Source organism: Camelus dromedarius, chromosome 16 (genome assembly GCF_036321535.1).
Source record: "Camelus dromedarius isolate mCamDro1 chromosome 16, mCamDro1.pat, whole genome shotgun sequence".
NCBI classification, from domain to species: domain Eukaryota; kingdom Metazoa; phylum Chordata; class Mammalia; order Artiodactyla; family Camelidae; genus Camelus; species Camelus dromedarius.
In genome coordinates, this window is record NC_087451.1 from 39,230,357 (window position 1) to 39,244,995 (window position 14,639).

The 14,639-nt window shown below is 39.3% G+C and overlaps 1 protein-coding gene across 12 annotated transcripts in view; it reads left to right on the forward strand.

Moving 5' to 3' along the window:
- Positions 1-14,639, forward strand: part of BPTF (bromodomain PHD finger transcription factor) — a 128,428-nt gene that overhangs the window by 91,354 nt on the left and 22,435 nt on the right. For 6 of the 12 annotated variants that reach the window (XM_064495648.1, XM_064495645.1, XM_064495650.1 and 3 more), the window contains 8 exons: positions 192-315; positions 2,887-3,133; positions 3,489-3,650; positions 3,867-4,018; positions 4,908-5,016; positions 9,545-9,762; positions 12,518-12,740; positions 13,454-14,379. In XM_064495648.1, the coding sequence (XP_064351718.1) occupies positions 192-315; positions 2,887-3,133; positions 3,489-3,650; positions 3,867-4,018; positions 4,908-5,016; positions 9,545-9,762; positions 12,518-12,740; positions 13,454-14,379 (2,161 nt within the window). The remainder of the gene's footprint in view (positions 1-191; positions 316-2,886; positions 3,134-3,488; positions 3,651-3,866; positions 4,019-4,907; positions 5,017-9,544; positions 9,763-12,517; positions 12,741-13,453; positions 14,380-14,639) is intronic. The other 6 variants (XM_064495652.1, XM_064495654.1, XM_064495646.1 and 3 more) reach the window with 5 other exon arrangements.

Below are 14,639 nucleotides of genomic sequence, written 5' to 3' on the forward strand. Positions count from 1 at the left end.
ATGATGCTGTTGCACACTTAATAGACTACAGTGTAGCGTAAACATAACTTTTATATGCACTGGGAAACCAAAAAATTAGTGACTCGCTTTATTGTAATATTTGCTTTATTGCAGTAGTCTGGAACCAAACCCACAGTATCTCTGTGAAATTCCTATGGTTTCTGATAAGTTCTTCTTTTTTTTTCCTACAGGGTGGAGAAAGAAAAGGCACAAGCAGTTGAGCAACAGGCTAAGGTTAGTGAACAGAAGAAGGCAGAGGACTTCAAGGCCCAAATGGAGGCTCACCTCAAACAGCAGCGATTGGCTGCCCAGCAGGTGGGGGAGTTGGTACCAGTCCCCCCTGGCAATGAATTGACATCTTTAGCCAAAATCATGCACACTAAAAGCACAGTAATTGTATATTCCTATGATTTTAGTTTTTAAGTGTATCTCACATATATCTTAATTTTAATACTTGAAAATAACTTGGGATATACCAAGCTGCGGTTTTGCAAAAAGTGTACGTATTTAAAGAACAATGTTTGAAATATGATTTCTCTTACTATCTTTCTAGTTCATTGACTAGTTTCTAAAGATAATTTTTTCCTGCAAAATTCTAATCCATAAACCTCTGTAGTGTGTGAAAAAGCCAATTGTACTAAAACTGTAAGAGTTTGTTGTAATTCGTGATCATCAAACTGCTGTGGTTTCTTAATAATTCGATACTATGATGTACCATGTGTGCCTGACTATTTAGGGACCCATAAGAGATAATTACTCCTTCATTCATTAAAAAGTTACTGTAAAAGTTTTTAGCCAAACTTGCATATATGTATATAAATTTTCAGGATATAAATAAAATAGATAAAATAGGTATCATTGACTTAGTTATACATAACTGCTTAAAAATTAGATATTATATAAATAAATCAAACTCATCATTGCAAACATCCTTTTTTCCCTCCCATTGTATGAAATATTTTTTCAAGTTCTTATGTATCTTTTACAGTGGTTCACTATAGGTGATTGTCTTGATTTAATCAAAATTTGATATAACAGCCTTTTCGAGTTTAGTCACGTCTGTCTGTCTATTCATAGAAAGACTGGCCAGCTGTTTTTCAATTTGTGGATGTGTTTTGTCATTCTACAAAGTAACCTAAGGTTTTACTTTGCAGGGGAGAGGGGAAGGGTGGTCAGTTTCTTTAAGCTGATAATGAGCTTTTTCTCTGGCAGCTGAAAGTCAGGACCTGAACTTGGTGCATTAACCCTCTAAGTCCCCCTGGAGCATTATGTTCTCTGCTTTTCCGATGTGTGTCAGTTTCTGAGGTGATGGCCATACGTCCTGGATGTAGCCTGATTCGGTAGAAGCAGGATATGCCTAATTTATACATTACTTCACAATTTTTGTTTTTAATACCTTTTTTGACACAAGTCAATCTTCATTTTAATATGCTTTCCAAATTTAGCAATGAAGATGATCAAAACTTTTTTTTCTGGCACAAAATTTGAGAAATAATGCCAGCTAGAGTGTAATGACCAACTTGCCTTTTTGAACTTGTGCACAAACCCAGCAGATCCTGTTTACATGCCAAATCTGTGATTTGGTTTTTCCCCCCTATATTTTTTATTATTTAAAAAACTTTTATACAGTTTTTAAAAGTTACTAAACTCCATTTAGTTATTACAAAATATTGGTTCCATTCCCCGTGTAACCCATTTAAATTTCTTTAAAAAGCTTATTTACAAAGGTAGTTATTTCCAATTTTTGAAGGCATATCCCCAGAAAATAACTACTAAATACGTGTTTAGTTTTCTTCCTGCCCCTTTTTTTTTAACTGACTCAATCAGTTGGTATTTCTAAGTATTCAAAACTAAACTGTGTAATTTACTAAATTATGTAAAATACTTCACACTATTTTCAGGCATAGGGAACATGTACAAAAGTAACAATAAAAAGACTGGGTGTGTGATGTCTTTGGTGAGCAGTTTCCGATGGCAAGAAATAGTTCAGCATTGGAATTTGATCTTCGTGTACATCTCAGCTCCGCCATTTACTGCCTCTATGGCCTTGGGCCTCTTACACAGCCTCTCCGGGTCTCAGTTTCCTCGTCTTTAAATCACAGTACCAGCAACTTCCTTGGGTTGGTCCGAGCATAATAATGAAGGTGAAGCATCTACCACCAGGTTTGCAGACAGTGCTACCTATAGTTTTTACGTGTGTAAACTTAAACCGTCACGTTGATAAGCTGTCAGGAAAAGGTGGCAATCTATGGGAGAAGATACACAAATTGTCTTTGATAACCTTGTAGTCTGAAAGATCAGATGTTACTACTCTGTATAAAATAATCTAAAGGATTTTTTGTAAAAATGTTTGAACTGAAAAACACAAGTCTAGAAAAGCTATTTATAATTTTTAGCTTGCTTGATTGCAGGTTTTTGTCAGTTTGGAATAGTGATATTTAAATGCTGACATGTTCTTTATGATTGGATGGATTAACATTATGGTAAAACAGAATCCTTTTACAGGTGCCATCATTGCTGTCCTAAACCCAACTTCTGAGTAGCAAGGTGTCCTTGTCTCCTGTAAGATCACCCATGTCTCATATTTTCAGTCTGAAAGCTTAGACCTTTGCACAGACTGGAAAAACTTGATCATTTCAAAATTTTTGATACGAAAAACTTACTACTTTGAATAAAATATATGTGATTTAAGAGTCAAAAAAGTATTGCCTTCATCAGGAAATTAAATCAAGTGTAAATATATATGGGCGTGTTTTCAGAAGTAAAATACTTTAGAATTTTGGTGCAGTTTCTTGGATTGGGAGGAATTGTGGCTGGACTTCCTGCAGAGTGATATTTTTATTTAGAATGATTTTGGTTCATGATTTCTCTCCCTGACTTTTCTAGAAACGATTGGAACAACAGAAGCCTACAGTGATTGCAGCTTCCACTACTTCCCCAACAAGCAGTACAACTAGTACCATCTCTCCAGCACAGAAAGTTATGGTAGCCCCCATAAGTGGCTCAGTTACAACTGGAACTAAAATGGTACTAACTACTAAAGTTGGATCTCCAGCTACAGTAACATTCCAGCAGAACAAGAACTTCCATCAGACCTTTGCTACCTGGGTTAAGCAAGGCCAGTCAAATTCAGGTACACGACTGTGAATAAATAAAAGATGGCTTTCATTCAAGAAAAAGAAATTTCAGTCCTTTACCTACTGAAATGAAACATTTCTTTAGAAAATTGTTTTTCTTCTGCAGCTGATTGAGCAAACTGTAACAGTTGGTTTGTTACAGATAATATTCATAATATTACATCAGTGAAGCTCCTCTCTTACATTATTTCACTTTCAACATTTACATAGTTCACTTACGTTGAGTGGAGAGGAATGTTTTCTTAAAAATACAAAATGAGCCACATTTCATGCATTGGTGCCTTCCTAGAAGTCACTACGTTGCTGGTTATTTTAAATCTAAAGCTTATTAAATGTCTTATACCCCATTAGCCACCAGCACAGCTGCCACATCTGCTACAACCATTGCCAGCACAGGTCAGACGTTCCAAATTACAGGCAATCCAGTCACTATGGCAGGAAAAGTAATTACCAAACTGCCACTTCCTGCAAACAGCAAGATTGTCGCTGTAAATGTGCCAGCAACGCAAGGAGGTAAGGGAAATGTGAAGAGTTTTAATTCACATTTGCCAGATCATACTGTCGCCATTATTTTTCATTTCCTTTTCACTGATTTCAGCCCTTGGATCTCACATTTTATGTAGCCCACTATAAACCCCCGCCACACCTAGTTTCTCCTCAGAAACCAAGCACCACCTGATGCTTTCATTAAAGGGGCCGTTGTTAATTACTTCTTCATCTTCTTTGAAGGCGTTGTTCAAGTGCAGCAGAAAGTCCTGGGTATCATTCCATCGAGTACAGGTACAAGTCAGCAAACTTTTACTTCATTCCAGCCCAGGACGGCGACGGTCACAATTAGGCCCAACACCCCGGGCTCTGGAGGAACAGCAGGCACTTCACAAGTAAGAATTCTTGACAGGTTTGTTTGGCGTCGACCACATCGGGTGGAAGTTGTTATTTAGTGACCTCTTCCAGGATTAATATAACTTCTAATTTGTCTTTGCCTTTTACTTAATCTGTGACAAAGTATTGATTTTTTAAAAGTTTGTTAGTGATATTTCTAATGAACTGTTAATTTTTAACATCTAGTTAATAGCACATTAGTGTAGTTTATGAGTCGTAGGAATTGCTCTCCAGGATTTGATGAAGAAGTTTCCTTTATTGAAAACAATGGTCAGCACTGGACCACCCGGGAAACATGCTGTGCAGCTAAGAAAGAGAATGGAAAATGCAAACCCCAGCACTGTGACTGGCCTGTCAGGCGACATGCACACATGGGAGACACAGAATTTCTTTGGCACTAGTGTCATGGAAAAGGTTTAAAGTGCTTAGACTTGAGAATGTTCTAAAGGAACACTCAGATATGCTCTGTGGTCTCTCCTTTAAACCGTGAAGGAACTTCTGGCTTCTTCTGATCTTGCTCTTACATTCTCTGGGTTACAGATGGGATTGGAACTCAGGGAAACAGGGCTCAACACTTTCCTGTGGGCAGCTGCGGTGGTTGTAGAGCAGACCTTTGCCAGGTCTTGTTCCTTCTTTTTCGTGTGTAGGCTCTTCTTGGTATTAGTCATGGGGAATTTTGTGTGATCGCATTTGAATTACATTCTCTTCCTTCAAAATTCTATCTTTATTCTGATGCTTAATATAATTTAAAATGTAATGTCCAAGAGCTTCTTTCATTTCTCTGGGCATGTGTATCAGTATAGAATGTTTAAAGATCTGTGTTCTAAGTCTATCATGCTTTAGTCTTTTAAAAACATTTTAATTCATTGTCCTTTGTGTCATTTATAGGTAATTACAGGGCCTCAGATCCGCCCTGGTATGACGGTGATTAGGACACCACTCCAGCAGTCAACACTAGGAAAGGCAATTATTCGAACACCTGTGATGGTACAGCCAGGTATTCATCCATCCAGTATTATTTTGCATGGAGACAGCCAGTCCAGGAAATCTGTAGTACTCTGTATTTGGCACTCCACATACTAGAAAATACCAATATGAATAACGACTTCAAAGCAAACTAAATTTCTAATCCAGCATGGGATGCTCCCATAGAGTCTGTTTCATTTCTGGCATTGTCAGTTAAGAGAAAGACAGATCCAAGTATGCTTATCAAAAATGTTTTTAAAACCTCTAGTAAATGTAATATATACGTTGAAATCATTGGAGTAAAGAGAAAGAGCAAAGAAAACAGTCTGTGTGGCAAAAGACAGAGAGAAAATCAAGGAAACAGCTAAGAAGCATTTAAGTGGAAACCATAAAACAAGATTACAAAGGCAACGCCTGCCCTTCATTAATGTAAATAGGTTAAAGCTTCCATATTAAAAGTTGAAGCCTGTAAAGATTGGGTGGAAAAAAAAACTAGCTGTACATTTATGATAAACATACCTAAAAGCAAATTACCACAGAAGATAAAAAATAAAAAGATGGCCAAAGATACACAAAACAAAGGACAAAAAAAGAAGGAAAGATATAACTCAGTAAGATTAAATAAATAAATAAGAAGGAAAGAAAGGTGGCGGAGGGAAGACATGGAAAACAGTCCTACTAATAATTGGACAGAGTTGAATTCAGTGTTTAAAAAAACAGTAATTAGGACAAAGAGGGTCATTTTCTTTTGTTTTGTTTGAGGGGCGGGGGTAGGTAATTAGGTCTACTTTTTATTTATTTTTTAGAGGAAGCATTGGGGATTGAACCCAGGACCTTGTGCGTGCTAAGCATGCACTCTACCACTTGAGCTATACCCTCCCCTCTAGGGGGTCATTTTCTATTGGCTTAAAGATAAAGGTTGCGATGAAGATTCAGTCTTGGATCTTTAAATAAGATGTCATTGAAGTATATAAAGCAAAAGTTATTTGAAATCAAGGAGGGGCTAACAGAAGCAGAAACAGATTGTATCAGCTTTGTACCTTTAACGAAACACATTAGTTTTAAATATTTATGAGCTGTTTGTTTGAAAATGGTCATATAATGAGCCATAGGTAAAACCTTGATGAATTCCAAAAAGTAGAATGTGTATAAGCTACATTTTCTTTGTAGTAAAGTTGGGAATTAATATTAAGATAATATAGTAACTTTTACTGGCTTGGACCCTAAAAATGTATGTTCTCAAAAGTAACTTTTATGTTAAAGAAACATCAAATGTATAATTATAAACAGTTAAATAGCAACTAAGCCATGCTGCAGAGCTGGACTGAGAGGCAGACTCATTCATTCAACAAATATTTGAGCACCTACTCTAAGCGGTTGAAACACACTGGTGAACAAAACAGAGGGAAAAAACCCACATTTTAAACCTTCATCAAAAGTTAGAAAAAAATAAAAGTCTCAAATGGAAACAGGAAGAAGGAAGTAAAATAAAAGTACAAGTAATGATAAGAAGACAGAAAAGGCAACTATTATTAAAATAAACCATTCTTTTCCAAGTCTCATCTTGAGGAAAGGGAACAAAACACTAGCTTACAAAAATTAGGAATGAAAAAATGCCATAAAGCCAGAATGAACTTTTTACAATAGGGAATTCTGAACAGATATCCTTGCGGTAAGTCATTGAGAATTCTCACTGTCCATACTTAGGAACTAAATCCATTCAAATGACAAGGTATAATTATATACTGTGCTTAAAATTTTTAAGTCTTAATGACGTATCAAGGAAAGAAATTTGGATAATTTCCATAGATTACCTATAGAAAAGAATTCCACACCTCATGGTTTTTTATGGATAAAATTCTTTGAGATGGTTAGGAAACAGTTTCCTTCTTAAAAAAAATAGTTTCAGGGCATAGAGGGAAGAAAAGATTAATTCTTTCCCATTCATTTTATAACTTTGGCATATAATATAAAACATAGTATCGTATTTTTTTTAATGCAATCTCCTAGTGTCTCAGCAAAATTTACCCCAGAAAAGAAAGTAGTATTCATTATTTCAGTTAATGCTACAGGGACAGTTGATAAAATTCAGCATCTGTTCTCTTTTTTAAATAGCCATTAGGGTATGGGGAAGGGTGTAGCTCAGTGGTAGAGCGCATGCTTAGCATGCACGAGGTCCTGGGTTCAGTCCCTAGTACCTCCATTAAAAAATAGTAAATGGAAAAAAAATAATAAATGAACTAATTAACAAATGAACTAATTATTATTTTGGTTTCTTGAATATGTGTAAGCACACCTGACTGTCCTTTGTGATTGGGTTACCGCATTCTGTTGATTCTTATTTTGTAGTTGGCTTTATTCCTTTGATAACTGTGTAAGTTTAAAAAGCTAAAGATCTAATCTGTTCTTAGAAACAATAATTAGTACATATATGTAAACTAAAAAAAAGTAGTATACTGTATATGTGTATTTACATGCACTATAATGTGAATGTACAAAAAAAAAATAAAAAGGCAAAAAATATATATAAACAAACAAACCTAATCTAATGTGCCCCCCCACCAACCTTTAAAAAATAAATAAATAAAATCTTAAAAATAGCCATCAGGCAGCTAACTAAAAAGAAAGCTAAAACTAATGTAAAGAAGAAGAAACATTTAAAGATGATAAGTGGTAATAACAGATAACTGAAACATTTGGTAAATTACAAGATAGTACTCTACATGTAGAGAGCCTTTGTTTCTTAATGCCTTATGTAGCTGCAATTACGTGTCTACTTGCATATGTGAATCTGTGGCTTCACATATGAGTGTGTCTGGTATATTGTAGAAAAAACAAGGTGGCCAGTGGGGCTGGTGAGTCTTAAGAGTTACGGTCAAAGAAGTGGAGGGCAGTGTGTGTCTGAGTGTGTGCAGGTCAGCTTACCCCTGTTCCTACCACCACACTAGCCTTTCCCAAAGTTGAACACTCCCAGGATGTTTAAAAAAAAAAAAAAGTTTTAATTTTTGAATTTGCATTTTGATTGATAATCTCAAAATAAATCAACCTGAACATACTGGGGATCATCTGAATGACCACCATGTAATCAGTCAGTACCAGCCCTTTTACCCATCTGCGTTTATGATGACACAGTATCAATACCAGGTGATAAACTAGAGTAACTTCTCATAAACTGTTCCTCAAACTGCAGTACAAGGACAAAGTGTTGGGCCCTGGAAGTTCTCACATTCAAGCACTTGTCTGTATATACTGTTTTTTGATTCATCTTGAGGAATAAATGGGTGAGAATAACCAGGAAACGCTTAGAAGAAAGAGTAATGATGGAAAAGTTACACTGCCAGTTGTTAAAGCATATTACAAGCCACCAGAATTTAGGAGGGTGATACCAAAGGAAACTAGACCGACTGGAGAAATACAGATACTGTAATGCTGTCGTACTGTTTCTGACTGCTGGGATATGTTATTCCAGTGGTAGTACTGGCAGGCGTTCAGTGAAGTGGGCACCCAGTGGTGGTGGGAGCATGATTGGGTATAACCTTTCTAAAACTCAGTTTTATCTTATGTTCATACTATGAACCCAGTAATTTTGGGAGGAGTTTGTTTTAAGGAAATAATTAGAAGCACTTAAAAATTTATAAGCAGGGATTTCACTATGATGTTGTTTAAAAAAAGAAAAAGGGAAAGTGTTCTAAATGTCAGCATAGGTTCAATTTTACACATAATGCAGTATTAAACTCTGGTCACTAAAAGAAATATACACAGAAATACATCTGTACACGTAGAAGGAAAAACAGGAAGTGAATACAAACCTTTAGAACTGTGGCTTTTTTACTATTCATAATGAATTCAGACTTTGTAAATGTAAGATTAGCTACCAAATAATTACTACCTGCCTCTTCTTCCATTTCATCAAGGTGAGTGAGAAACTGAAATTTTTAGAAGGTTGTAGAGCCATTTCAGTTAAACTTCATTTGCTCTGTGGATGTTTATTTAACAGTAACTGTGGAAGCGTTTGCTGAGCACGTTGCTCTGGAATTGGAGACAAGGGTTCTTGCCCTCATGGTTCTTCCAAGCTGTATGGCAAATAACAATGAGAAAAGCTCATATATAAATATAATTGGCTCAGAATATTACAGATTCCGTATGACTTGTTTAAAATCACATGAATTAATTATAATTAGATTATCTTATTTTTAAATTTATATTCCTAAGGAAAGGCAGCCTTATAAATGACACATTTCACATACTCTCTTCAGTCTTCCCTATTGTCATTTTGGCTTTAGACTCATAGGAAGAACATTAATTGTTTCTTCCCCTCTGCTACAGACAGCAGAAACTGGAGAATGGCTGTCAGCAAGCTGAGTGAAGGCAGGCTCACTGACAGCCGGCAGGGTCCTCTGGGTGTGGGTGTGTGACTGGGTGTAGCCTTTGTCTGTTGGCATCCTGTGCGTCTTACTGAAAATTCAGAAGAATGCATTCATCTGTAGTGTTGAACAGTGTTTCACCTCAGCCTCTTGCTAAGGGCACGTGAGCACGCTAATGTTCTGCTGTTCACATAGGTGCTCCTCAGCAGGTGGTGACGCAGATCATCAGAGGGCAGCCGGTTTCCACTGCGATCTCTGCCCCCAGCACAGTCCCCTCGGCACCTGCGCAGAAGGGGCTACCTTCAGGAGCACCCAGTGCAAATCTGCAGTCTTCAGCCTCCCAGTCCCCTCGCCCCCAGCAAGGACAGGTGAAGCTGACCATGGCTCAACTCACTCAGCTAACGCAGGGCCACGTAAGTCATGTGACTGGCATTTTACTTTTAGAAATGATCTTGTTTATTCTTGCTGTAAGTTTTAAAATATGGACGTATTCTCAGAAGTTTTAAAATGTACTTAGTGTAAGAAATGGCTGCTTCCTGGAGTCAAACAAAAATACTTTCCTAACCTATCTAAAGTCCTTAGATCATGAGTTATAACAGCAAGATGGATAACCCTTTTAACCACTAAAATTTTATTAGTTAACCATTTTGCTTGGGAAAAGTAAAATTTGAGTACATTAAGCTGTTTCCTTACAACATTCAATATTATCAGTTCTCCCAATACTGATCAATAGACTGATGCAATTCCTATCAAAATCCCAAGAGATATATTTTGAAACTTGACAAGGTGATTTTTTAAATTTTTAGGGAAGTTCAAAGGATGGAGAATATCTGTAACACTTTTGAACAACAGGAGGATTTGCCCCATGTGGTAACCTGATATCAAAATTTACTACAGTGCTTCACTACTTAATACAGTAAGGTACAGCCACGAAGGTAGACAGACCAACAGATACTAAACAGTAGAAAGTGCAGAAAGTGACCCAGACATATGTGGACACTTGGTACATGACATTGCAGATCATTGTAAGGACAGACTTTAATAACGGGTCCTGGGACAATTGAGCATACGTGGGAAACCATGAAATTGGACCACTATCTCACTCGTAAACTCAGTTCCAGGAAGAAAAGCATCCTGACTGTGGAAGGTAAAATGATTATACTTTTAGAAGGTAGGAAAGGCTTTCTTAAAGACAGAAAATACTAGCCATACAGGAAAAGATTTATAATTTCAACAACATTAAAAATAAGAACTTCAGTTCATCAGTATTATAAAAGAATGAAAAGAATGAGAGAAGGTACGGATACAACCAACCAAGGACTATTACCCAGAATGAAGAATTACTACTACAAATTAAGAAGGGAAAGAAATCCAGATAGCTCAGGAGAAAAGAAGAGCAAGCAAACTTGATAAGAAAAGAGGAAATCTTAATGTCCACAAATCCAGGAAACTGCTGAATTTTGTTAGTAATGAGGAAAACACATATTAAAAGCATATACCTAAGAGATCGCTATAAATTAAAGTGTCAGACAGAATCAAGAGAGAGCAAAGACTTGGAGCAGAATGAACTGCCACACGCAGCTCAGAGTAGTATGAATCGGTTTAACCAAAGCAAAGTCGGAGGTGAGCTCGCCCCAGGCCACAGTGGTGCCCCTTCTAGGTGTATTCCCTAGAGAAGTTCTTACTCATCTGAGCACCTGGATAATGGTCATGAATATACAGCAGCATTGTTAAGAGTCAAAAACTGGGAACAACCCAAATGTCAGTCTGTAATCAATTAGATAAATTGTACCTTCCTACAGCAATGAAAATAAACAAACTATAGCCACATAGAACTACACTGTTGAGCGGAAGAAGCAGGTAACAAACTTACATTGTGATCTGTTTGTGTTAAGGTTCAGAAACAGGCAACACTAGCTGTATTGTTTAGGGATACAGGGCTGCTGCACTGCCTCCCTGGAGGGGCCACCATCCCCATCATGGTCTTCATGAATGGTGTTCCTGAAGTTAGGGGCCTTAGTCCCTGTAAAGATCTATACCTGAGTGGTACCACTACGAACAAATGCAGTTATTGTGACAGTGAGAGCAATGCTTACCTCTCAGGGGAAATGGGGGAATTAAGATCAGAGCAGGTTACTGGGGGGGCTTCTTGGATATTGGCAGTGATGACCTGAATGCTGGTTTTATAGATGTTCACTTTATAATTACTCTTTAAACAGCACTTGGTGTTTTATGTAGTTTTGAACGTACACAAAAATATTGTAGAAAAGCGAGAGTAAGGGACTCAGGAGTAAAGAAAGTCCATGGAGCTTAGTGTTGGTGTATGAACTTTGTAGCATTAATTCTGGCTGTTGGGAATCTGGGGTGGGTTGTTTTTATGTTTGTTTTCTAATTCTCCACCGTGTTCCTGGTGGTTGAGGATTAAGAAGTCCTGGGCAGAGCAGTACATACAGCGTATTGTGAGCCCAGTCCCACTTTGATGACGACTGACACTAGTGACCTTCCCGACGCGGTGTTTGCATTTCACGTCTAAAACCCTGAGCTTTCTGTCCTCCAGCACACACCAGCACTCGCCCTAGGTCATTTGGTCTTAGTGAAAAAACTGAATCTAGGAGACCTGGGCTTTTCATTTTGTCGCACCTTGAACTTGGCCTCTGACTTGGGCAAGGGGCTTGAGCTTTCTCACTTGACTTTTCTAGTTGGTAGTGAGGATGTAGGAATATTTTCTCTCCCTGCTCCACGAAGTCACAAGTCTATTATGAGACTCAAATGAGGCACTACATCTAAAGATGCTTTGAAAGTTATAAAATAATATGAATATAAATAATATGGTTTAAAATCAGAATTTTGTGGAGACCTTAGTCATTCACTTCAATGCCTTTATTTTATAGATTGGGAAATACAGATCCAGAGATGTGCTGTTGCTTGTAGATACCTGGCTCTCCATTTGGAGAACTTGGGCTGGAACTCTGGATTGTTAGTTCATTTTGTTTCCCACTAAACATCAGTTAAATACTCTTATTTTAGCTTATCTGAATTTTTTTTGGTATCATTCCATAGACATTAACATACATATTTTCATTATTTTATATTTTTCAGCATAAAAAAGGTATACTTTACAGATTGTTGCTTTGAAGACTATTTACACATTGTGTGTTTTTTCCTTAGGGTGGCAATCAAGGTTTGACGGTAGTAATTCAAGGACAAGGTCAAACTACTGGGCAGTTGCAGTTGATACCTCAAGGGGTGACTGTCCTGCCCGGCCCAGGGCAGCAGTTGATGCAGGCTGCGATGCCGAATGGTACCGTGCAGCGATTCCTCTTTACCCCGTTGGCAACAACAGCCACAGCCACCAGCACCACCACCACCACTGTTTCCACTACAGCAGCAGGTAGGACTCGGGGATTGTCACAAGTGCTGCATGCTCTCATCACAAGTTGCTGGGCTAACAGACAGGGCAGGGGGCACCGGTGCTTATCACTGAGAGGACGTGCCTCACGCCCGTGAACTTGCCAGCTGACTGGTCAGCCTCACAAGATCTTGACAAGATCTCTTGCCCTTACAGACTCCCTGTCACCACCATCCTCCCTAAGAAATATGGAAATCAGGGGGGTGGCACAAAATAGGAAAATGTCACGATACCTGTGCCCACACTTACTCCTCCAAGCCTTGTAGGCACTGATTGAGTTGTGGAGGTGCACTCAGGGCAGGCGGGCATATCCTGCTCAGAACCAGTGATGGAGAGCTGCATGAAGAGCCACACTGTCAGCCTTCTCCCGCAGGGCCCTCATGCCATAGGCGAGAAATGTGGGGTAGCCTCAGCCTGGACCAGCAGACCTGGCTGATTTCCAGAGACCGCACCTTGCTTCAGAAGCCAGCCGTCTGGAGACTTAGAAAAGTGTGCAGGGGGTGGCCGTGAGCAGGGCCCACGTTCCCAGCTTAGGAGAGTCCTAACCCACATGTTTCTAACTGGAGCGTTTCTACGGCATCAGTCTTACGTGCTGAAATACAGAATTCTCACCTTTAAAAAATCCGCTTCAAATTCTTCTTAAACCACAGTCTTTTGTTCTAGAGTAAGAAATATTTGGTCTTTCCTTTTCACAGGTACAGGTGAACAAAAACAGAGTAAATTATCACCCCCGACACAGGTGCCACAAGCCAAAACCCTGCCACCAGCTCAGTCGTCGAGTGTGAGTCCTCCAGAAGCCCAGCCTCAGACTGCTCAGAGCGCTCAGCCTTCAGCTCAGCCCCCGCCCCAAGCCCAGCCCCCGTCCCCAGCTCAGCCTGAAGTTCAGACTCAGCCTGAAGCTCAGACCCCAACAACTGTTGCATCCCATGTCCCTCCTGAAGCACAGCCCACCCAAGCACAGCCATCCAAACCCCAAGTTACAGTGCAGTGTCAGCCTCAGAGTAATGTCCAAGGACAGTCTCCTGCTCGCGTCCAAAGTCCACCACAGACTCGAATACGTCCATCAACTCCATCCCAAGTGTCTCCCGGACAGCAGTCCCAGGTTCAGCCCGCAGCCTCACAACCGATTCCAATTCAGCCACATACATCTCTTCAGATACCTTCCCAGGGCCAGCCACAGTCACAGCCCCAGGTACAGTCTTCAACTCAAACTCTTTCATCAGGACAAACGTTAAGTCAAGTTACTGTTTCATCCCCATCCCGTCCTCAGCCTCAAGTACAGCAGCCACAGCCCCCAGGCCTTGCTGTGCCGCAGCTGCACCCGCAAGTCCAGGTTCTCTCTCAGATCCAGTCGCAGGTTGTGGCTCAGATACAGGCTCAGCAAGGTGGGGTGCCCCAGCAGATCAAACTCCAGTTGCCCATTCAAATTCAGCCAAGCAGTCCTGTGCAGACCCACCAGATTCAGAATGTGGTTACAGTGCAGGCAGCCAGTGTGCAAGAGCAGTTGCAAAGGGTTCAGCAACTCAGGGATCAGCAGCAAAAGAAGAAACAGCAACAGATAGAAATTAAGCGGGAACACACCCTCCAAGCTTCTAATCAAAGTGAAATCATTCAGAAACAGGTAAAGTCATTAAGTAAAAGCAGCATGTTCAGTAGCTTGAATTATTGTGCTGTGCATTAGACTCAGTGTTTGGTTGTGTTAGCTTTCCTTAAATGAGACTAAAGTCATTGATGCTTCGAGTTAGAAGCAGCACTGGATTGACCAAAACGTACTGAATGACTATTACGGTTTGGAGCTCTTACTGGATTTAAACCGTCAGTGCTTACCGGGAAAACGACCCGCATTTTGGGAGAACTAAGATGGGAAGAGTGGAGTTAGGA